At 41.5% G+C, this 21,919-nt stretch overlaps 1 protein-coding gene across 1 annotated transcript; it reads left to right on the top strand.

Annotated features, from left to right (window-relative positions):
* Window positions 1-4,238: 4,238 nt before the first annotated feature.
* On the top strand, window positions 4,239-21,814 carry TCTN1 (tectonic family member 1). The gene is made up of 15 exons (XM_065417848.1): window positions 4,239-4,539; window positions 8,134-8,254; window positions 11,507-11,637; window positions 12,527-12,696; window positions 13,358-13,445; window positions 14,631-14,740; window positions 16,439-16,459; window positions 17,016-17,144; window positions 18,243-18,368; window positions 18,759-18,841; window positions 19,305-19,445; window positions 19,751-19,907; window positions 20,215-20,340; window positions 21,096-21,240; window positions 21,759-21,814. The coding sequence occupies exons 1-14, from the start codon at window positions 4,239-4,241 to the stop codon at window positions 21,237-21,239; spliced, it is 1,848 nt and encodes a 615-aa protein (XP_065273920.1). The 3' UTR covers window position 21,240; window positions 21,759-21,814.
* The last annotated feature ends 105 nt before the right edge of the window (window positions 21,815-21,919 follow it).

The raw sequence follows: 21,919 nt of genomic DNA on the forward strand, positions 1-21,919 counted from the left end.
TAAGTCATTGTGGATCTTCTTTCCCAAATGTGAAGACTAAGCATAAAAAGAACCATGATTTTTTCCTTAGACCTAATTTAAAGGAAATGCAGAGACTTGTTACCAGTTGCATCAAACTCAGGAAAAACCCAGAACGATAAAAGTAGCAAAACCCCCCAAAATGTCAGTGTCTATCAGCTTTCCTCCCTCTGCTTATAGAAGGAAATAAAGTAGGTTTATACACATTTTAACAGAACACTGTATTAGAGGGCTAACCAAGTGATACAGTTGTAGCAAGTAAGCTGCTCTGGGGTTTCAGGTAGAGTGCAGTGCATTGAAGAGACCGTGTCCTTAACATAATAATGAATTTCTAGGGAGCAGGATGACTCAAGGAAACGGTCACATGATAAGAAGTAAATTCAAATCCAGCCTAAATCAGTAGTGACTGACAGTTGTTACCAATGGAGGGCTGTTTTTTAAAATAGGTAACCATTCATTTTGTGGTCTTGATACAGTTACAGGCAGACAGTTGTTAGCCTAACAAAATTCAAACACAATTGGCACTAATTAGTCCTCTTGCTGGCAGTCTCAGCAGACCATAGGGACTTTACATGTGGTCTGTCCAGATCAGGTGTGAAGCATGTGGACTAAGGACAACGTGAAGAAGTTGGCACTGCTGCCGCCCATGCTGTACCTAGTCTATGGAAATATTTTAGTCTCCAGTATGACAGCTGAAACCTCTCCAAAATTTAAGAATTTGCACACAAAAGTTACAACTGGAAGTTATGTTATTCAGATATTGTTAATGGCACTGTAAGGATTCTGATGTGCTATTTACAAAATTCAATGCGCCCTCTGGTGGTCGTAAAGATAGCAAGGGGTTCTCAGAACAATTTTTTTTGGTGGCCTCAGTGTGGGGCCACCAACTCTTGCTGGTGGCTGCTCTTGTACTTTCTCCTAAAATATTGAATTAGTTTTAGGAAAACTAAATAAATACACACACAAACACATCCAAAACATTATAATTTATTCATTGCTAGCTAGTAAGTCTGTTGTGAAAAGTGATATTAACAAACATACAAGTGTCACTTTTCATAGCAGACTTACTCTGCCCTGGCAAGCCTGGGGACAAATTAAGCTGGATGGAGGGTCAGGGGAGGCAGTGGGGGCCAGGGGAGATGGGGGTGGTTGGCTGGGGGAAGCAGCAGGGGACTGGAGCCTGAAGCCCTGCGACCAGAGTCTGAAGCCCCATGGCCAGAGGACAGTGCCCAGGGACAGAGCCCGAAGCTGAGTGGCTGGAGCGTGGGGTCTGCAGTCGTGCAGCCAGAGCCCAGAGCTGGAGCCCAAAGCCCTGGAACCAGAGTTTGCTGCCCCACCATCCCAGCAGTGAAGCCCAAAGCCTGAGCCCCACCACCCCTGGGAAAGCAGGGAACTCACCAGCTCCCTGCACCTACAGCATTGTTCCCCAGCTGACTCCAGATGGGGGCAGGGCCCAACCCTTGTTGGTGGCCCCAGCAACCAAATACCAGTGCAGTGCATCCAGGAGAAACAGGAGGGGGAGGAGGCACTCCTCCCCCCCCAAATCACAGCCCAGGAGGCTGTGGCCACAAGAAAAGCCCCTGGTGGCCACATACGAGAAACACTGTGAAACACCTCGGGAATGGAGGTTGTTTGTAACTGTGAAATGTTCATAACCCCGAACAAAGCATTATGGTTGTTCTTTCAAAAGTTTACAATTGAGTATTGACTTAATACAGCTTTAAAACTTTACTATGCAGAAAAAAAATGCTGCTTTTAACCATCTTTATTTAAATGAAACAAGCACAGAAAGTTTCCTTACCTTGTCAAAAAAATTTTTTAAACTTTCCCTGTTTTTAGTAGTTTACATTCAACAAAGTACTGTGCTGTACAGTATTTTTGTTTTGTTTTGTCTCTGCTGCCCGATTGCATACTTCCAGTTCAAAATGAGGTGTGTGGTTGACTGGTCAGTTCGTAACTCTGGTGTTTGTTTCTCGAGGTTCTACTGTAACAGGAATGAACTTGATCAGAAAAAGAAGAAATCCCTTTATAATGATGCAGGGTCAAGTCACAAGCAGAAAATAATTGTTGCAAAAACATTCATCTTCAGATTATGACAAAACAGAGTAAGAGGAAGCTTCAGACCTTTCAAAATATCCTGCAGCCTAACCTCAGTTATGCAGCACACCATAGGGGATTAGGAAAAGTGGCCATTAATGACTCATGCACAGGAGTGAGAATCTTTTTGCAGGAGCTTTGTTGTATAGCTACCCCAATAAACTTGAGAGTGGCTGATGTGCACTGATCATGTGCCTATAGCCATTAATGGCCCTTTAACTGGGGAAGTTATGTTTTCTATAGGTCAGAACATAGGTCTGGAACAACTCCTGACCTATGCAACTAACTTTGTGGCTTGAGTAAGCCATTAACCAGTTTGCCTCAGTTTCCCCAGCTATAAAATGGGTATAATGCTTGTATATCTCAGAGATGTGGTGAAGTTAAAATTAATTACAAACATTCAATTAAAGTGTCCCAAAAGCCCTAGAGTTCTTCCTAAGAAAAAGGGATATTTAATTATGGTTTTAAAAATACAATTGCAATAATGCATTAAGTGTTTATTTAGAAGTTATTCAGTATTACTTAGTTCAAGATAGCATCAAATAGTTGCATCAATTTATGAATCAAGAGATTTGATCAAATTTAGGGCCAAATTGTACCCTCATTTTGTATGTTGTTCTCCATTGAAGTCACTGGAGTTTTGCATAAACACTGAAGTTATGTTTAACCTAGCAATTTTCTTATTGGGAATCATTAAGAAAGGGATAGATAGTAAGACAGAAAATGTCAGACTGCCTCTATATTAATTCATGGTAAGCCCACATCTTGAATACTGTGTGCAGATGTGATCACCCCCATCTCAAAAAAGATATATTGGACTTGGAAAAGGTTCAGAAAAGGGCAACAAAAATGATTAGGGGTATGGAATGGCTTCCGTATGAGGAGAGATTAATAAGACTGGGACTTTTCAGCTTGGAAAAGCGACGAATAAGGAGGGATATGATTGAGGTCTATAAAATCATGACTGGTGTGGAGAAAGTAAATAAGGAAGTGTTATTTACTCCTTCTCATAACACAAGAACTAGGGGTCACCAAATGAAATTAATAGGCAGCAGGTTTAAAACAAACAAAAGGAAGTATTTTTTCACACAATGCACAGTCTGTGGAATTCTTTGCCAGAGGATGTTGTGAAGGCCAAGACTATAACAGAGTTCAAAAAAGAACTAGATAAATTCATGGAGGATAGGTTCATCAATGGCTATTAGCCAGGATTGGCAGGTGGCCCTAGCCTCTGTTTGCCAGAAGCTGGAAACAGGCAACAGGGGATGGATCACTTGATGATTACCTCTTCTGTTCATTCCCTCTGGGGCACCTGGCATTGGCTGCTGTCAGAAAACAGGATACTGGGCTAGATGGACCTTTGGTCTGACCCAGTCTGGTTGTTCTTATGTTCTAAGACCTTCCCTAGTTGCCCTACCACTGATATAGGCCTGTTGGTGGTAGCAGTGATGGGAGTGCTAGTGTCAATGGGTCACCACCTTTTTAACTAATGTGTCCTGTAGACCCGCTCTGAGTAGAATACATGATAAGGTGATTAAAATACCAGTGGCTAGTCTACACTGGAGAGCCCATTACAGCTATTACCATCGTTGGAGCTGCAATGGTGAGAAATGCTAATATCGCTGGTAGACAAAACCTCAGAGTACAATATGCCCAAATCTACCCATCCACGCTAAAGTCAGTGGGAATTTAGCCTGGGTGTGAACTGCAGGACTCAACAGAGACTAAAGAATTTCTGGGCCTGTGCACCTATGTGGGGCCAGGAGCATGTTGCTGCTCGGAGGTGTACAGCACCTAGCACAATGGGGTCCTGGTCCAGGGCAAGGGCTTCTAGCTCCTACAGCAACACAAATAATAAATGATAAGATATGGACAGCCTGACCCCATCTCACCCTCCCTTCTTCCAGTCCGGAGACAAACGCTGGTCTGACACTGGGGGCCCTGCTCCCCGCGACCTCCGCCATGACAGGAACTGAGCCCATCCCATACTGCCCCAGGACTGGGGCTTGGCCTTTTTCCCGTGATGCCCCGGGGCGGTAGCTTGGCCTCTCCCATGATGCCCCGCGGCGTCTCCTTGGTTACCGAGGCGCTGGCGCGAGCGAGCTGGGCTCGGTGGAGCGGGGATGGCGGCAGTGACGCTGAGGCTCGGGATCCTCCTGCTGCTGCCGCCGCTCCCGGCCGTTAAGGGGGTCTCGGGGCAGAGCCGCTCCGCCAGTGCCACCCCGCAGCCCTCGGGCCCGTCCGCCCCCTCTGTTCGAGAGACTCCCGTCCGCCCCGCCGCTCCCGGGCTCGGCGTGGGCTCCTCCCCAGCCCCGGAGTCGCCGCCGCCGCCGCCACCAGAGACCCCCGCTCCGCCCGCCGCCTCCCCTGCGGCAGCGGCTCCGGAGGCTCGGGCTGGGCCCGGGCCTGCCCCAGTCACAGACGGTGGGTACCGCCCGGCGAGCGGCTGGGGGAGCCAGCTACCGGCTGAGGAGGGGATGGACGGGCGAGGATCGGACGATGGGAGCTGGGTCAGGCTAGGGCTGGAGGGGAAGGGTGGGGTCTGGCTAGCGATAGGGCTGGAGGCTTTGGCTAGGGATGGGGCAGGGGCTGGAGGCTCTGGCTAGGGATGGGGGGGATCTGGCGGCTCTGGCTAGGGATGGGGGGGGGAGAAGAGAGATCTGGCTAACGATGGGGCAGAGGGGAGGGGTGTGATGGGAAAAATCGGAGGGGGGGGCACAGGAAGAACCTATGGAGACTGATTCAGGGATGGGAATCCCGGGGGGGAGATCCTCCCTGCTCCCAGCACTAGTTGCCCAGCACCTGTAGCTTCTATCTCTATAATTCTCTGAAGTCCCAGGTGGCACTTCCTCAATTAAAGCAGTGGGCTGCTGAGTGTATTTAAAAGATCAATTTTAAATGGTTTTTGCCTCTTAACTACTCCCTTCAGTTCCTTCTCCCCCTCTGGCTTCATGCCTTCTTCCATGCTTGCCTATGACTTGGAACAATCGCTTGCTGGCCAGTTGCCCCCCTATTCATCCTGGAAATCCTTCCTGTGAAGCCCCACTTCTGTGGGGAAGGCTTCACCCCAGGGCTTCTTGCTAGCAATGGCCCCCATACCACCTTTGCCTTCACTTTTGTGCCTTGCATCCTGCTTTTCAGGGTTGCATTATACATTCTGACAGGTTTCAGAGTAGCAGCCGTGTTAGTCTGTATCCGCAAAAAGAACAGGAGTACTTGTGGCACCTTAGAGACTAACAAATGTATTAGAGCATAAGCTTTCGTGGGCTTATCCGAAGAAGTGGGCTGTAGCCCACGAAAGCTTATGCTCTAATACATTTGTTAGTCTCTAAGGTGCCACAAGTACTCCTATTATAAATTCTCCAGGTCAAGGACCCTGCCGTTTTTACATGTTCTGTAAAGCCCTGTTTACATTTATGGTGCTGCATACAGAGGGGGAAAAAAAAGAAAAAAAAAAACACTTTCCTATGAGGAACTGGAAACATGTATTTTAGGGTTTGCTTTTCCCCTGATACACCTAAAGGCTAAGGGTTGTTTTGGTGGGGTTCAGGATTTCCTTAGACTGAAAGCTCTTTGAAGAAGTGGCAGTGTTTGGTTTTGTGTTTGTACAGCACTTAGCGTGATGGGGTTGAGGACCATGACTAGGGCTCCTAGACACTACCACGATACAAATAATTTTATGCTGAGAGTGGCTCCTCCTGACAAGGTCTTTCAACTGGTCGCTGTGTTTTGCATTTCACTCCTGATTTGTCTCTCTTGACAGCTGCTACTGTCCCATCCTCACCCCACATCACTTGAGGGATTAAGAAGTTTGCCCCTGTGCACTCCTTTCCGAAGGTCAGAGGACTTTAAGTCCCTCAAAATTGATCCCTGTTTACATAGCCCATTCAGAAGTCTGGTGCCAAATTCAGCTGTTAGAACTTGAGAGAGACAGTGGGTGAGGTAATATCTTATTGGACAACTTCTGTTGATGAGGGGGAGACAGACTTTCAAGCATACACCGAGCTCTTCAGGCATTAATGAGAGCATGTTGGACACTGTCTAGGCGATCAGAGAGCATCCAGTGGGCCATAGTGACATTTAAAATTTACAAATTGAAATTAAAAAATAGAAAGATATGAAAAAGTCATCTGTCTCCTGACTGCCAGCTGTTATCCCTCACTTACTGTTGTTCTAGGCTTTGGCCCTTCCAGTCCAGGGGTAAATACATCACTGATCCAAATTCCAGAGGTTTCGGACTCAATCTCTAGTGCCTCCCTCCAGTCTATATTTACTCACAACAGCAAATGGCAAAAAAAATAAAAATAAAATAATGGTGAGCAGTGGCCTGGGTGCTAGCGCTACTGAGTTTTAGTCCTTGCTTTGCAACTGACTCTCTGGAGACTTGTTCAAGCCCTGGCTTTCTCTGCCTTTAAAATTAGAATAGTATTGCTTGCTTACTTCTAAAGCTTAAACGATTAGACACCTTGAAATCCTGTTAAAGCTACTATGGATGTGCAAAGAATGACCATTTTACTACTAACTGGACTTGACAGTTTCATATTGTCAGTCAAAATCCCTCACTTCCAAAAGTGATAGTCCAAAGAATGTTTTGGTTTTGTCCTAATTGAAACACTAAATTATGGGAATTAAAAGAAAAAGCAACTAATCTCATTGAGAAGTGACAGGGTGCACTACTCACCGCAGATGGCACCCCCTCCTGAGGATTGCCTCTGTACAGTTAACACCCCTTCCTGTGGTTGCACTGTCTCCACCACACACTTTTGCTAGCTGTGGCGCCTCTCTTGCTTCAGGAGCTGCTGCCTCCTCTTCGTGACTCAGCCTTCCAGCCAGGTGCCAGAGTCCTTCTGCACAACTGGTCTCAGGCAGTCTTATCCAGCACTGCCCTGATTGTGCCATTTCCCTTGTGGCCAGTAGGGGAACCTAGGCCTGCCCACTGGTCCAGGTTCCAGTCCAGAGACCCTGTACCTGCAAACTGTAGGTCTCTTTGACTCGGACGCTGTTGCTTCTTCCTATATCATCTGGTCCTCCCCCCTGTGTACCAGCTCAAACTTCTCCCTCACAGGGAGTAACTGCAGAGCCCTGTAGCAGTGGTTCTCAAACTTTTGTACTGGTGACCCCTTTCACATAGCAAGCCTCTGAGTGCAACCCCCCTCCCCAATAAACTAAAAACATTTTTTATATATTTAACACCATTATAAATACTGGAGGCAAAGTAGGGCTTGGGGTGGAGGCTGACAGCTCATGACCCCCTGAGGGTCCCCAACCCCCAGTTTGAGAACCCCTGCCCTATAGCCTCAAACTCACCTCCCTTCTGTCAGAGAGTGCTATAGCCAAACTCTCTGTTGCCAGCATCCTGGCTTTATAAGCCCAGCCCAGCTCCTCTCCAAGCTGGACTTCATCAGCAAATTAGGCCTTAGCATGCTCTGGCTTTCCTCCAGGTGCAGCCTATAGGGGGTTAATTGAAACTAGAAGAATTTTTAAGATAAAGCTGCAAAGATTATATGGAAACAGGAGGAAAGAAAGAAAGTGCACATCTTGAAAAAAATCAACTCATATTGAGACATCAGGAAAATATATTACTATACCTGGAGCATGTCTTGTCCTTGGAATTGTGTGGGAGTTATAACAAAATGTTTTATATTTATGTTAGAATCTAAACAAATAGATCAACATTTATTAATATGACTTTTTCTATATCAATATATAGAAATCATATTTTTTTGACATCTTCAAAATTCCTGTTGATTTCACTAGGAGTTTTGGATTCCTAAGGAATGCAGAATCAGGTCTCTAGTATGCCCTTGATTTTGTTAATTGCTCATCATATGGTCACTGCTTGAGAAAATGTGTATCTTAAATAAAAATTCATGGTTTTAAAAACAACAATACTTTGGGATTTAGATCCAAACATTTAACTGCAGTTAAAGAAGGACACTGTGAAAACAAAATATAAAGAATGTTTTGTTATGCATTAAAATTCATTCCTAATTTTATTTTAAATCTTCTTCTTTCCAGTTGCTACGTTGTGTGTTTGTGACCTCTCGGTGGCACAGTGTGATGTAAATTGCTGCTGTGACCCAGACTGCAGTGCCGCAGATTTCAGTCTCTTTACTACATGTTCAGTTCACATTGTCACGTAAGTTCAGAAATAACTTTTTTTTTCCAGCTTGAAGTTGCAGAGTCCCATCATATTCTCATTGAATTCAATGGGTATTTTGTTACTGAATTCAATGAATTCAGGCTAGGGTCTGCGTCGTGGGCATGTTTTCCCACAGAACCCCCTTGCCTGTGACAGGGCACTGCATTCACCCGCCATCCAGTCCTCAGCACCTAGGCAGTCATCAGCACAGGTCTACTGGGCCTGGGAGATTCAGGCCTTCACCTGAGTCCCATGGGAATCTTCCCTTTCTGGGACTATCATAAAGAAACTAATGAAAGACAGCAGCAGGCCTGCCTTCAAACAAGGGACCTCCAGCCGTCTGGATAAGGCTTCAAAGCCCACAGGTAAATCACTGACAGGAGCTCTGAAATAGACATTCAGGGTATGCCCAGTTCTGCTCAGACTGGCTGTGGTCATGGAGGAGTCTTTGTCCTCATTTACACTTCTCCCCAAACTGGGTTGGGCTTCCCTCTTTTTAAGGCTCTTAATCCAGGCCTGAAATGCCTCACAGATGTGGTGGGGCAGGGAGGCTTCAGTTTATGCCTGCTTTTTAACCCCTTCCTGTCCAATGTGGGGTTTGTATATCCCCATCACAGCCTGGAGTTAGTTTTAGTGAGATCTCTTTACAGCTGAAGAGAAGTCCCAAGGGAGGTTGATAATGGTCTCTTGTTGGGACATGTGTCTGTTTGCACTGAACTGTTTCTGGAGTAAAAAAGGGAGCTGTACGTTTGTAAAAAATCACTTTTGAGTGGGATGTGAATATTTAAGGCTATGGAGCTGAACCTCTAATTGTTCTGACATCAAGAATAGTGCCAGCACTTAAATTCTTATTAATACTTCAGGAATGACTTCAGCCTACATCTTGACATGGAGATGCAAAGGTAATTTAGTATCCATTATAGCACTGGGTGGCTATTTGGAACAGATGTTTGAACTTCTACATTAATTTTACTGTGCTGTGCCTTGGATTGTAATCTCATCATACCTGTCAAACTAAGCAAGGCCATGTCTGTCTGTTGCTCGGATAGGAGATCTTGAAGGAAAATGCAGGTTTTGCAGGGAGTGATGTAGGTTACACCTTTCCCTCTGTGTCAGTACTGACTCAATGCCTTATCGTGACATTAAGGGCATTGTTTTTAAGAGAAAGAGTAAAATATTTGCAGCTTCCTATCAATACAATTTAGAAGCTGGAAATTAGGAGTGTTAGCACCAGGTGAGCACGTGGCTCTTTCCATGGACCACCAGTAGTCCATCAGTGTTAGTTTGGGAACCCTTTGCTGTAAGGAGTCCTAGTCATGTTAACTAGGAACGTGAGAGCATCATGGCCATCATTAGATAATGTGAGCTTTCCTCTGGTCTCTCTTTTAGGAGCAAGCATAGAATCTCTTCATCTCATTGGCAACTTATGCCTTTCTAAAGTAACATAGTAAAATATTCAAATATAACATGATAGTAATATAATGCTGGATTATTGTTTCTTTTTTGTTGCTGTTTACAACCTGTTTTAGTCTGTAGCTTTGCACTGGCTTCAGCCTCTCAAACAGGAGTTAAGAAAGCTCATTTTAGAGTCTTAATTTAAAATAGCTCAATGTGACCTCTCAGAACAATAAGCATAGCTCTTCAACCCACTGCCTGCATAAATTAGCCCAATCTGAATCGCGGAGTTTATTCTCAGTGCTTTGAAATTTGAATCATTCAGCCACCTGGGACTGCTATTTCTTTGTTCTTGCCACAATGCATATTGCCACCCATGTATAGGTATTTTATATATCTATCCGAAAGGTGTAATCAAAGCCTTTTTGAATGACAGTTGAATCCTCTGCTATGAATATTTTATTCTTGTCAACTAGAAATGCATAAAATCAAGCTGTACTTTTTTTTCTCAAGCTGTCTTTTGTGACATGTCAAGGGATTGTCAATGACCACAAGTTTTACTTCTCATTTTAAAGATGGTAACTTTCATATAAGCAATTGCTGTAGTTGCTACAGGTGTGTTATAATTATGAATGGGAGGGGAGGTACTTTGTGGGATCCTGAGGGAGCAGGAATACGGTCCATGATGTGGTTCACCTTATGAAATAGTTTACAACTGTCTACCTAATGGGTGATGTCTAACTAGCATCACTTAATAAAAGAGCAATGTAGGGGTCAGGATTATATAAGTTCTATATATGCAATTTCTTTTAATTTGGATAATGTCCTTTCACTGCTTTTGACCACTCTGCAGTATCCACACACTCAAGCACATGAGGAATCACCGTCTCATATTCAAGTCCACCAGCCAATGTAGGGGGGATTAGTACTCTTCAGAGTGTGACATCTACCATCCACTGAGGTGCATGGAAAACACCACTCACTATTGACCATACCGCTGCAAAACCAAATTCTCTTGTTGATCTTCATTGAGGATCCTGGTAACACATTGTACCTATCCTAAACTAACTCAATATTTCCCAACAGAAGTATTGGGAGCATAAGCTTTCGTGGGTAAGAACCTCACTTCTTCAGGTTGACTTGCATCTGAAGAAGTGAGGTTCTTACCCACGAAAGCTTATGCTCCCAATACTTCTGTTAGTCTTAAAGGTGCCACAGGACCCTCTGTTGCTTTTTACAGACTCAGACTAACACGGCTACCCCTCTGATACTCAATATTTCCCCTCTTTGATGTTTCTCATTCCATCCCTTGTCTCCTATGTGTTGTGAGCAGTTCATTATATTCTTTTTATGAAGATGAGTGATATGATTCTGCTGCTATCTCAAGTCCATGCACCTCATTTTCTCCTGATCCTCTTGCAGCTTTCTCTACGTTCAACCTCGTTCCGACCCATCCCCTACCTTCTCTCTGGTATGAATAAAAGCACTTTCTGAATGTCCAGTCTTTAGCACATCTGCCATTGTGGTGTCTGAAGCCAATTGGATCCCATCTGAGTTGTCATCTTTTATATCATTGTCATCAAATGCTGTCATACTTGGAACTGTGGCTATTATCACATCCCTCTGTTTTGAAATCCATGAAGGAAAGATATTGGAGAATGGCTAATTGCTGTTGTTTGTCCCTGGGATAAACAGTATAAAGTGTTATAAAGGTGCATAAATGATCTTCAAATCTTTACTGCAGTTATCCATCCCCACTGTTGCCTTCCTTCTGTTACAACAATACATGCATATAAAGATTTTAAAATAACACTGTCAAGATTGACTTTGTTGGATCTGTATATTTGTTTGCAGAGGTGACAGCCAGCTTTGCAGTCAGGAAGCAGCTATATATTCAATCGATGTTGCAGCACATCCACCTGAAAGGATATTTAAGTTAGTTGATCAGAACAATCCAAGTATTTTCTGCATTCACGCTACAAACTGTAAGTAGATCTGTAACTGATGCTGAGCAATGCAATATTGTCATCTTCAAAACTCTTTGGATGGCAAAAATAAAGACTAAAACTGCAAGTAACCAAACTTGCAAGAAGACTGGTTATCCTGTATGCTGAGGGGTCTGGTGCCATACTCCTTGCCCTGACAAAACACTAACAGGTTTATCAATGGAGTTTTGCCCTCATACAGAGCCTCTCTATAGAGAGAATGGGATTGGGATCTAATTAGGGCTGGTTGAAGATTTCCATCAAAACTTTTTTCAGTGGGAAATTGGGCTTTTGACTAAATGAAGATTATTGCAGACAATGTTTGCTTTTCTCACATTTTAAATTTGTCATCAGAAAGCTAAAACTGTTTAAATTTTTAGATGAAAAGTCGATATTTTCTGCAGGGGGAACTAACTAGCTCCAGCTGTGACTGTGCAACTGGTGACATTTGTTCCAGCTTTTCCAGTGTCCGTTTTGTGGGGGCTTTCACATAAATGAAATAGAGTTCAGGCTGTAATTTTTGCATCTCATCATGACTGTGAAATAGTAATTTAAGCACCATCCATTAATTGGTATGTCTTGGTATCAGAATGTATGAGCAAATCAGAGACTTTGGTCTAAAAGGTCCCAAATTTAGGAAAGCATTTTATTCTGTACTTAATTTTAAGCACATGCTTAAGTGCTTTTTTGAATCGGGGCCAAATTATGGATACCTGCTGATACCTCCTAGAAAACTTTGAGAAATATTCATTCTATTCTGGTATTTTCCTTCCCATTTTTAAATTCTAAGGGTATGTTCCTGTCTCCACAATGGAAATGTATGCTACTAAACACAATTTTTATAACTTTTATTTTAAAACTTTCTTACTTATAAAATATTTTTTCACAGATAAACAAGCACTGTCCTTTATTCCTCCTGAAATGCCCACTTCACAAAATTTTGATAGTTTGCTTAAACAGTTTGAAGGTGTTACCTTCAGTGCTGAATCTGATGTTCTCTTGAATACTGAATCAGATGCTCAGAATTCCTCTGATGCAAATGAAACTGCTAGATATGAGGTAAAAATAATCTGATTCTTTTTATATTTGCAATATTTTAAATGTACTTTCTTTGATCATAAAACACTTTCTCGCTAATTAATCTTTCCGTATATAATTGAATAAACGTTGTTTGCATCAACTTAAAGTTACTTTTCTGAAAAATACAGACTTCATTATAGTCCTTCATTAAATATAAACATTTCAGAGCAAAAGACTAAAGTGCAGCATTTGGCTTTAGTCTTCTCCAAAATCAAAGTGAATTTTTAACATCTGGGAAACATGCAGCTTCCTTATGCTACTTTTGCTATTGTTGGCAAGAAAAAAAGAAAATGGCAAGATGCTATTAAAATATAGCAAGTAGGGTTTATCTAGCTAGTTGTCAGTGCAAATTTTTAAAATATGGACTTTGTAGTCTTTGAGAAGATTTGTTTTATTTTTATAACAGCAGATGAGCTGGAGAATTTCCAGTGATTGTAGCAAATCTTTAATTTAGCAGTCAGTTTACAATGGTAACATGATCTTGGCTTGAGATATTGGTGGGTGGAGAAGTTTGGTATATTGGGAGCCATGGTAGAAGCAAACAAAATGTTAATAGTTCTGGTTAAATTTGTTGTATATTTTATTCATCTTTCTGTGTACTGAAAATCTACAAGCTTGGGTTTGCCCCTTTATTTGGCAGTATGGTGTTCCTGTACAGACGGCTGATGCATTTCTGAGATTGCCTGCTCCCCTTGTCTCCTCTCAGTGCTCTGATGCTAATCCTGCAGGTTGGAGAATGCATTCTAATTCCTGTTTATCCTCTCTTTAGTGTGTGTTTTTGTTATCCTGCCACTCCAATTTATAGATGATTCAAATGAACTAGCACACTTCCCTGTCCAAATCTGGGTAAAGTTTCATTTATAAAAAAAGTACTTAGCTATTTTAGTGCCTTTTGGTCATAGACAGGAAACTGTGTTCCATGTAGACAGAGCCATTCAGAGTCACATATATAAATCACTGAGTCCCATTAATGGGTTGCTTTTCCGTTTCTGAAACTGAGCCCCTTTGGCCTTATGGATGCAATAGAATTAGTGTGAGGGTGATAATGCAAGGTGAGATGGTGTTTACATGAAACAAGGCCCAATCCTGCAACTCTTGGAAGGAGTCCCCACTGAAGCCAAGGAAGTTCCTCACACAAGTAAGCTCTGTTTGCCTGAGTAAGAGTTGTAGGGTTGGGCCCTGAATTTATATCTTTCATACCAACAATATCCGAAAATGCTTCAGAGATAAATACAAGACGGTGTATGTTACAGAAGATACTAGATGACAAATAAAAGTATTGGCATCTGGTAGATAATGGGGGAAGAGAAACTGAGAAATCCCTAGTTAAAGGAAGAAAGATAAGCTTCTGAGAGCCCTAAATGCAAACATAAGTCTAATAGTAGATTTTGTTGTAAATTTCTATTTGTAGGAAATAATGTTTAGTAAGAATGCGATCATGTCCTAAATGAGCATACATGCACATAATTAGTGATCGATGATAAAATCATGAAAATCCTCTTTAAACTATGTGAAAAAGTGTGGCTCTCTTTTCTGTCTCTAAACAAAAGTCAAAATGTCAAAGAAATGGAAAATAAGTTCCCTTTTTTTTGTTTTGCCCTCCATGACGGTTAAAATTTTAATGAAAAGGTAAACTCTTAGTTCTGAATTTAACCTGAAGCGTGAGGATTTTCACTACAGAAGTGATAAAGCTTTTTAGCTACAGTTGTACCATAGGCTGCATAATAGGCACTGATTCTAAGATATAGTCATATGCTTGTATGGAGGTGTTAATAGACAATCTTTTAATTGACAGCTGTCTAAAGAATTACTTCACATTCACTTTCTGTGTTGCATTTACTTGAGATTTTTATGTCTTTTGCTTTTCATAAATGGCTTTTCTTTAGTTCTCTCAGTAATACTTTTTTTTATAGGTTTTCTAGTAAACCAGGCTGTGAAATGCAGTAGAATGATAAATGTGGGAAACTGTAACACCATTCAAGCACTTAGTATGCTGTTCTACACCAACTCCAGCATTTTAGCAGTAAGTAGGATTTTGAAACACAGCTGCTGGCTGACAGTTGGTATTTATTTCCTATCTCCTCTTCACATCTTTAGAATTATGTAATTTCCACTTCCTAAGAGAAGTGGGATGATGACTGTTTACTTTATATAGGAGTTTAAATGGGATTTGGAAAAAATCTTCATAACCATCATACCTTGTAGAAATAGCCATTCCCTCCATCCCCCTTTCAAGCTCAGAAAGGAGAAGCACTTATTTGTTGGGGGCTTAGATAACCAAAAGACGGCCTGGAAGATGAGAGTTTGTGTATGATTCTAGGATTGCTGTTGCTGAGCTAGTGGACTTATTGTAGAGGCATGGGTTTCCGCTTTCAATATGCATGCCTAGGCTTTCATAAAGAGCCTATTGCCAGGAGCCTAGATCTTCAAAAGTATTTAGGCTCCTAACTTGATTTCACTGGAAGTTAGGAGCCTATATACCTTTGGGGGTCTGGGCTAGAGTGCCTAAGCTGGCAGTGGCCAGGGTTTTGGTAGAGTGAGATTAATGTTCTTCTTTGAGTGTGTGGATCCCTGTAGGTACGCATGCACTTCGTGGCCCCAGATAGGATGTTTTTGAATAGCAGTGTCGGGGGCCATACCTGTGCCCTCTGCCTCCTCATGCTCCCATAAAAGGCAGGATGGTCATAACTGTCCCTCAGTTCCCCTTTTTACTGGAGCAAGACAGAGCCCTGCTGCCATCTAACCCACTCTTGTTCTAGTTTAAAACTTACTTTTTCAAGAATGAATCTTTTTCCTATTCTTCTCTTCTTCTTAGTTATTTTCCAAAAAAGGGAAAAGGAGACATTTTGTCAACCATTGGGCCTTGGACTTTGCCACGGTTGCACAAATGACACATGGGCATTCATTATTATTCTGTCAGTGAAATCTCCATCAGTTTTGCTCAATTTACTAAGCCCAACTTGATTGTCTTGACAGCATTGCAAACGAACCCAGGACCTAAACATTCCAGATTCTGCTTTGTGCGCCTCTGCCAACAAAAAACAAGTTTTAGTTGGTGATTTAATGCAGAATGCAAGAATCAATCTTGGAGCTTGTGGAGCTCTACAGAATTATTGCAGCATAAACTCTTGTCAATAAGCTAAGCCGTATGACATATGAACAACTGTTATGTAAAGTAGAGGTGCCATTTCTGAAGTTGTGTTTTTGATACAACTAAACTTTCATAATATATCCTGCTCACTTTATCTTCAGAGTTTGTGTTGCAAAAAGGCAGGCAAGACTGGAAATAGTAAGAGCAGACACCAAGTTTTGGTAACCTTTTAAGGAAATCGTAAAGCCGCCTATTCCTTGCTGAATTTATTATTAATTATTAATTATTATTATTTGTGGGAGTTTAGCCAAAGTTAGGGCCTGTTGCAAAACCCATTGAAATCTAGGAAGTTTTCCACTGATTTCAACGGGCACTGGATCAGACCATAAGGACTACACGATTTTGCTCTGAAGTCATGAGTAGCTGCTAATTTTGGCAGTGAGGATAATATATGGTATTTCTAGTTACTTCCCTGATGTGAAAGCCATTGTAATATTAGATAATTGTTGGTAGAGAAGAAAGAAATAGACAAAGCAATTGTCTTAACCACTTACCTTTTTACTTATTTGCTATTTTTAGCTAATGATCTAGCTGTTGTTTGAAATAGCTTGTTTTTGTTCCCTCCCCTAGGTACCTAAGTCAAGTCAGATGGTAAGTAACATTATTTCTTAGCTGAGACACACTTGGGATGAAATCCTGGCTCCATTGACGTCAATGGGAGTTTTGTCATTGCCTTCAGCGGGGCCAGGATTTCACTCTTGAAGCCAGTTAGCACGTCTTCTGTCAGCAGTGGTACAGTTAACCAGTGAAAGGTGCTCAAGAGCTTGGAGCTACTCCCTGAGAGGATTTATTAATTCTGGTGATTGAATCCCCACCCAAATATAATTATAGACTCTAGGTTAGCTCATATTTGCTATTAAAAATGGAACATCTGACTGGTATTCAGCAATTCATGTAACATGACCATTGTTCTGTCCCTCTGGAGCATGCCCTTCTAGGGTACAGACAAATGCTTGTAGCTCCTGACTAATGTAGCTGTCTCTAGGAAATAAACTACTACTTTCCAGGAAGCCACTGTTCTAAGACTTCTGAATTATAACAGTTGGATTTCTTTTAAACAAGAAAAAGTATCAGTCATCCAGGCAGGATCATGTGCCTAACTGTTCAGTTATACCCAGTATTAAGAAATGACACTTGTTTGTTTCAGGTTAATGTTACTGTCCAGACCATAACTATCCAGTCTCTGAGTGGAACACGTAGTCTGCTTAACAGTAGTGATGTCCTTTTGCTCCCCATGTATTTGGATGATCAAGTGTGCATAAATGTAGTTCTTGGGGTAGGTACACAAATTGTTTTTCCTCTTTGTACTAAATTAAAGGCATGTATGTATTAGATCATTCCTACTTCACTCCTACTTCTGAAACTATTGGAAATCATGACATTTCCAGCTAAAATGTGGTGAAGAGAAACTTATCTTTGGGAGAACAGAGCCTTACAATATACAGCATGGTATCCTGCAACTGGATTGGAAATGCACACTAATGCAAAATGGAGACGTGGGATCAAATCCATCTATTACTACTTAATATTTACTATTCGTGTGTGGCAGTTTACATAGACAAGATACAGTCTCTGTCTCCAGGAGCTTAGAATCTAAGATGAATCTGAGACAGGATGCTTGGGGGAAGAAGGGATACACAAAATAAGATTAAACTGCTGGTTGGGTTGGTACAATGCATGTTAGTTCATGTCTTTACATTTTTTGAAAATAACTAAACTTGAGGGTTGGTATAGGACAGTGAGTAGGAGAGATGGTGTCAGGAAATCAGTTTTGAGGAAACTGGGAAGCATTAAATCATTCCTATACACTGATAACTAATGTATTGGTTTGTTACATTTGTGTCCTTTATCTCCTACATCTATTGAGAGGGATACTGATCTCTCTTTGCATCTTTGTAAGTATCACATTTTTCTCTAGGCTAGACCACAACTACTTCCTTCAACGTCACTTCTGTAGTCAGTAGATGAATGGAGATAGAGAGAGAGTGCCTACTTATTTGCTTTTCTCCAAAGTTCCTTCCTGATGAGGGGAAAAGCCAGAATATAGAGGTTATTTTCCCCCCAGACTCCATCAGTCCCTACCGATTAACATTTTATAAAACCATATGCAGGTATGTCTGACTTCTAATATGTGGCCACTATAAAATGATCAGCCATGTACTGATTAGTGATTCGAATCCTGCCGTTCTACAGCCACGTGACTTTACATGGGTATTGCAACTGAGAAGGTGCATGTTTCTAGATGATGGTGGTGGTGATCTTCCAGGACATTTATCCCTAAAGAAGGGGAGAAGTGTGGAAAGATTCCCTATATAGTCTGTTTTTTAGCTCATTTTTTACTTGTTCTAATTAATATGGAAAACTCTGTTTTCAGGTGAGTTATTCTATTACGTACACCGATGCAGGAGAAATAACGGCTGCAGCTGTTTCTTTTGTCCTGGGGACAATTAACAATACAATGCTTCCAATACAACAAAGCTTTGAAATCACTTTTACTCAGGTAACGTCTAAAGATATTATAGAGAATTTGCTGAAATATTAATAAGGTTTGTTATTAAATTAATTTCCATCAGAACTAATTACCAGTAAAGTAGAGCACAGCTTACACTGGATGGATGAGCAAGGCAGAACTTCAGAGCCGTGCGTTCACATCCTCCAAATGCTTTGGTGCTTTTCCTTTTGAAGGCTCATCGGGTGACTGTACACCTGTGCGTAATTAAGGCAAAGTGTTGCTCTGATTTCCGTAAACACTCGTGTAGTCCTAGGCAGAAGTCTTGTTTGGATTGATATTTCAAACTATTCAAGACCGCTTATCCTAAATGAATTGACTGTCTCTGGCTTCCAAATATTGAAGTAAAACATAAGAACTAATGTGTAATTTGTGTTACAGCTAAACACAAAGCCAGTCCCGCTTAGTGGAAATCCTGGTTATGGTATTGGATTGCCTCTGAGGGCAGGATTTAGACCGCCTGGATATCCTTTTCACATCTAAATGTGGCTTATAGCAGCTTTGAAAAAGCTTCTTGCCTAGGGCAAGAACTTTAGCTCAATGAATGACATATAAGCATTGACCATCTTCATGGTAAAAGGTGGGCAAGTAGATTTTGTGCCTGGGTTGATACATCTTCATGATTATTTGTCAAGGATGGTTTATAGCATTATCTTTTCCCAAAGTTATGCATTCCTATTAGCCCATATTTCAGAAATATCTACTGGCTCAATCCTGTACCACTATAATCAGTGGGAGCTTTGCCATTGACTTCTAAGGAAATAGGATCAGGCTCTAATTATGTATTCTAGTAACATTTCTAAACTATCTACAGAGTATCTAGTATTATTGTAGCATTTTCACTTGCATTTTGAGGATTTTACTAAGGATTCCACTTCATAACACAGTGTGAATATTTAATATTATGCCTTAACTCTCTGCTATTACATCTGGCATTATTCAGAGTTCTAATACATACGGTCAACTTACTATTTTGCAAAGCTCATCTAACCAGGACTGTCTTGCTGTAGAAGGAGTCAGAACCCCAGTATTGTTTGGTTATAATATGATATCTGGTTGTAAACTAAGGTAAGAGGGTAACTTTCCATTGAGCATTTATCAATCTATTCTCAAGCTATAATCCACTAGTAATAGTTCCATTTACCTGATTAGAATATTTGTTCAGATGCTAGAATTTTTGTACAATGTACCAGTAGTGGAGGTGGGTGTTGAGTACTTAGTTTAAAAGTAATTTAATGGAATTGTCTTGGAATAGTTGTATATAGAATATCAGCTATAGTCAGAAGAATTGAGCACTGTATGAGAGCAAGGGGAAATCATTGCTATGCTAACCCACAGGATTTCACTTAAATTGATCTTTTCTTTTCTGAAAGAATCACAGCAAGTACAGAATGTCAACTCTTGGCCAATATCATCTTGAATTTACTGAAAGGACAAAATTTTCCAGAATATGTAGCTTCATTTGGAAATTCTCAGGCCCAAGATGTATTGGATTGGGTGCCAATCACTCACATCCAATCTTCAGAACAGGTGAAAATAACTAATTTTTCTTTTAAGAACACACACACTTGAGTCCTCAGCTGCTGTAAATGGACACTGAAGTCCACAGTAAAGTCAATGAAGCTACAGTGATTAACATCAGGTGAGGACCCAAGTGCTTTTATGCTTGCATGAATAATGTACCACAGCACATGGCTAGCAGCATTGTCTATTGAGGGGAACTATGGAGTTACTCTGATAATTTACAAAACTCCCACATTGAGCTGTTGGGTATTGTACATGTTTAATAAAATGAATGAAGCAAAAATCAATATAAGCTAATTTGTGATGTTTTCAGGGCCTATGCCAAATCCCAGTATCATTTGAAATAGAAGTGAAGTGGAGTAAATATGGATCTTTGGTGAACCCACAAGCTAAAATCGTGAACGTCTCAGCAACGGTCATTACCACCATACTGGCCCAGGTCTGTGGTAAATTTGCTTGATTTAAGAGTGGAAGAATGTGTTTTATTTAGAACACTAAAGATGGTGGTTTATTATACATTACCTATAAGTTGTACATAAGAGGCCTTGTTATATAAACATTGTTGCTCTTCTGTTTCCCTTAGGGCACTTCTTCACTGGCTGCAGTAAAGCCGCAGCAGCGCTTTAATGCGGCTTGTGTAGTCGTGACACAGCGCTGGGAGAGAGCTCTAAAAAACCCCCACCTCCACGAGGGGCGTAGCTCCCAGCGCCGGTGCACTGTCTATACTGGCACGTTACAGCGCTCGGGGGGGGGGGGGGGGGGGGGGAATGTGTTTCACACCCCTGAGCGAGAAAGTTGCAGCGCTGTAAAGTGCAGTGTAGGCAAGCCCTTAGTTTGTCAGAAACAAATCAAGATAAAACTTTGTTAGAATGTATTGTATCCATCAGTTTTCATTGCAACTCAAACATAAGTGTGGACTCCTTGCTACAACCAAGTTTCCAGTGAAACTGTACACACACACACGTCTCAAAAAGGAAATTCCGTGATGTCAAAGTACCGATGTTACCAGTAAAAAGCAACAGAGTCCTGTGGCACCTTTAAGATTAACAGATGTATTGGAGCATAAGCTTTCGTGGGTGAATGCCCACTTCGTCTGATGCATGTGGCAGTGACAGCTAAATATTTAATCCCTAGTGAAAAGTCAGCTGTATAAAACCAGAGTGAGCCTAACACTTATCTGTATCTTTATTGCAGACTAATTTTGGAAGTGAAAGAACTATTCAGATAGCAAGTTCTGTTACTTTCATTGATGTTTCTACACCGGCAGAGCCAGGCTATAAAGCTCAACCAACCATTGATGCCAAGTTACCCTTTGATTTTTTCTTTCCATTTGTTTAACGTAAGTATACATCCAAATCCCATTCAAGTTCTACTTCTTAAACTAAGTAATCACCAAGCATTAGATGAATAAAGCCCTCAGCTTCACCTGCTTTTAAAGATAGTAGGGAAAAAACTGCTTATTGTAACTCTGAAGGCTGAAATTAAACTCTCTTTAAAAAAAGCTAAACAGACAGGCTGGGGATTTTCCAATGTCCTCATTATGTCCTCTGCTTGCATGGGAATCAACGAGAGCAGTTCTGCCAGCACCAAGTACTCTTGAAATCCCACCCATCAGTTTCCACACTTCAAAACGATGCCTGCACATGTAGTAAGAGTGCACTCACTGAGTGGGCCTTTTCCAGCACCTTAGTCAAGTTTGCATTGAGTCGAAAGAACAATCCTGCTAGCTGGAATGATCTGTTATGATAGGTTATTTTGGAGCATAATCCTCTTCAGTAGCGCACTAACTTTTACACACGCTACTACTTTAATGTTTTATTTTAAGAGCTTCAGTTACGCAGTTCCCTTTTTCCCCAGCCCACGTGCAAATGAAAATGAAGAGCAAGAACTGAAGAAATAATATACTGCAGAGTATTCAAGCCTGCTGCTGAGGACACCTACCTTATCTGGATGTAGCTGATGTGGTTCTGCTCTTGTTCAAAATTACACGTGCTGGGACTAATTGCACAATTAAGTAC

The sequence above is a fragment of the Emys orbicularis genome, chromosome 16 (assembly GCF_028017835.1).
Source record: "Emys orbicularis isolate rEmyOrb1 chromosome 16, rEmyOrb1.hap1, whole genome shotgun sequence".
In the NCBI taxonomy this organism is placed as follows: Eukaryota; Metazoa; Chordata; order Testudines; family Emydidae; genus Emys; species Emys orbicularis.

Excerpts from the sequence above, each read along its gene's own strand:
- TCTN1 (XM_065417848.1), top strand. The coding sequence starts at position 4,239 with ATGGCGGCAGTGACGCTGAGGCTCGGGATCCTCCTGCTGCTGCCGCCG. Across the intron at positions 8,255-11,506 it reads TGTTCAGTTCACATTGTCAC|AGGTGACAGCCAGCTTTGCA; the intron begins GTAAGTTCAGAA and ends ATTTGTTTGCAG. Across the intron at positions 16,460-17,015 it reads TACCTAAGTCAAGTCAGATG|GTTAATGTTACTGTCCAGAC; the intron begins GTAAGTAACATT and ends TGTTTGTTTCAG.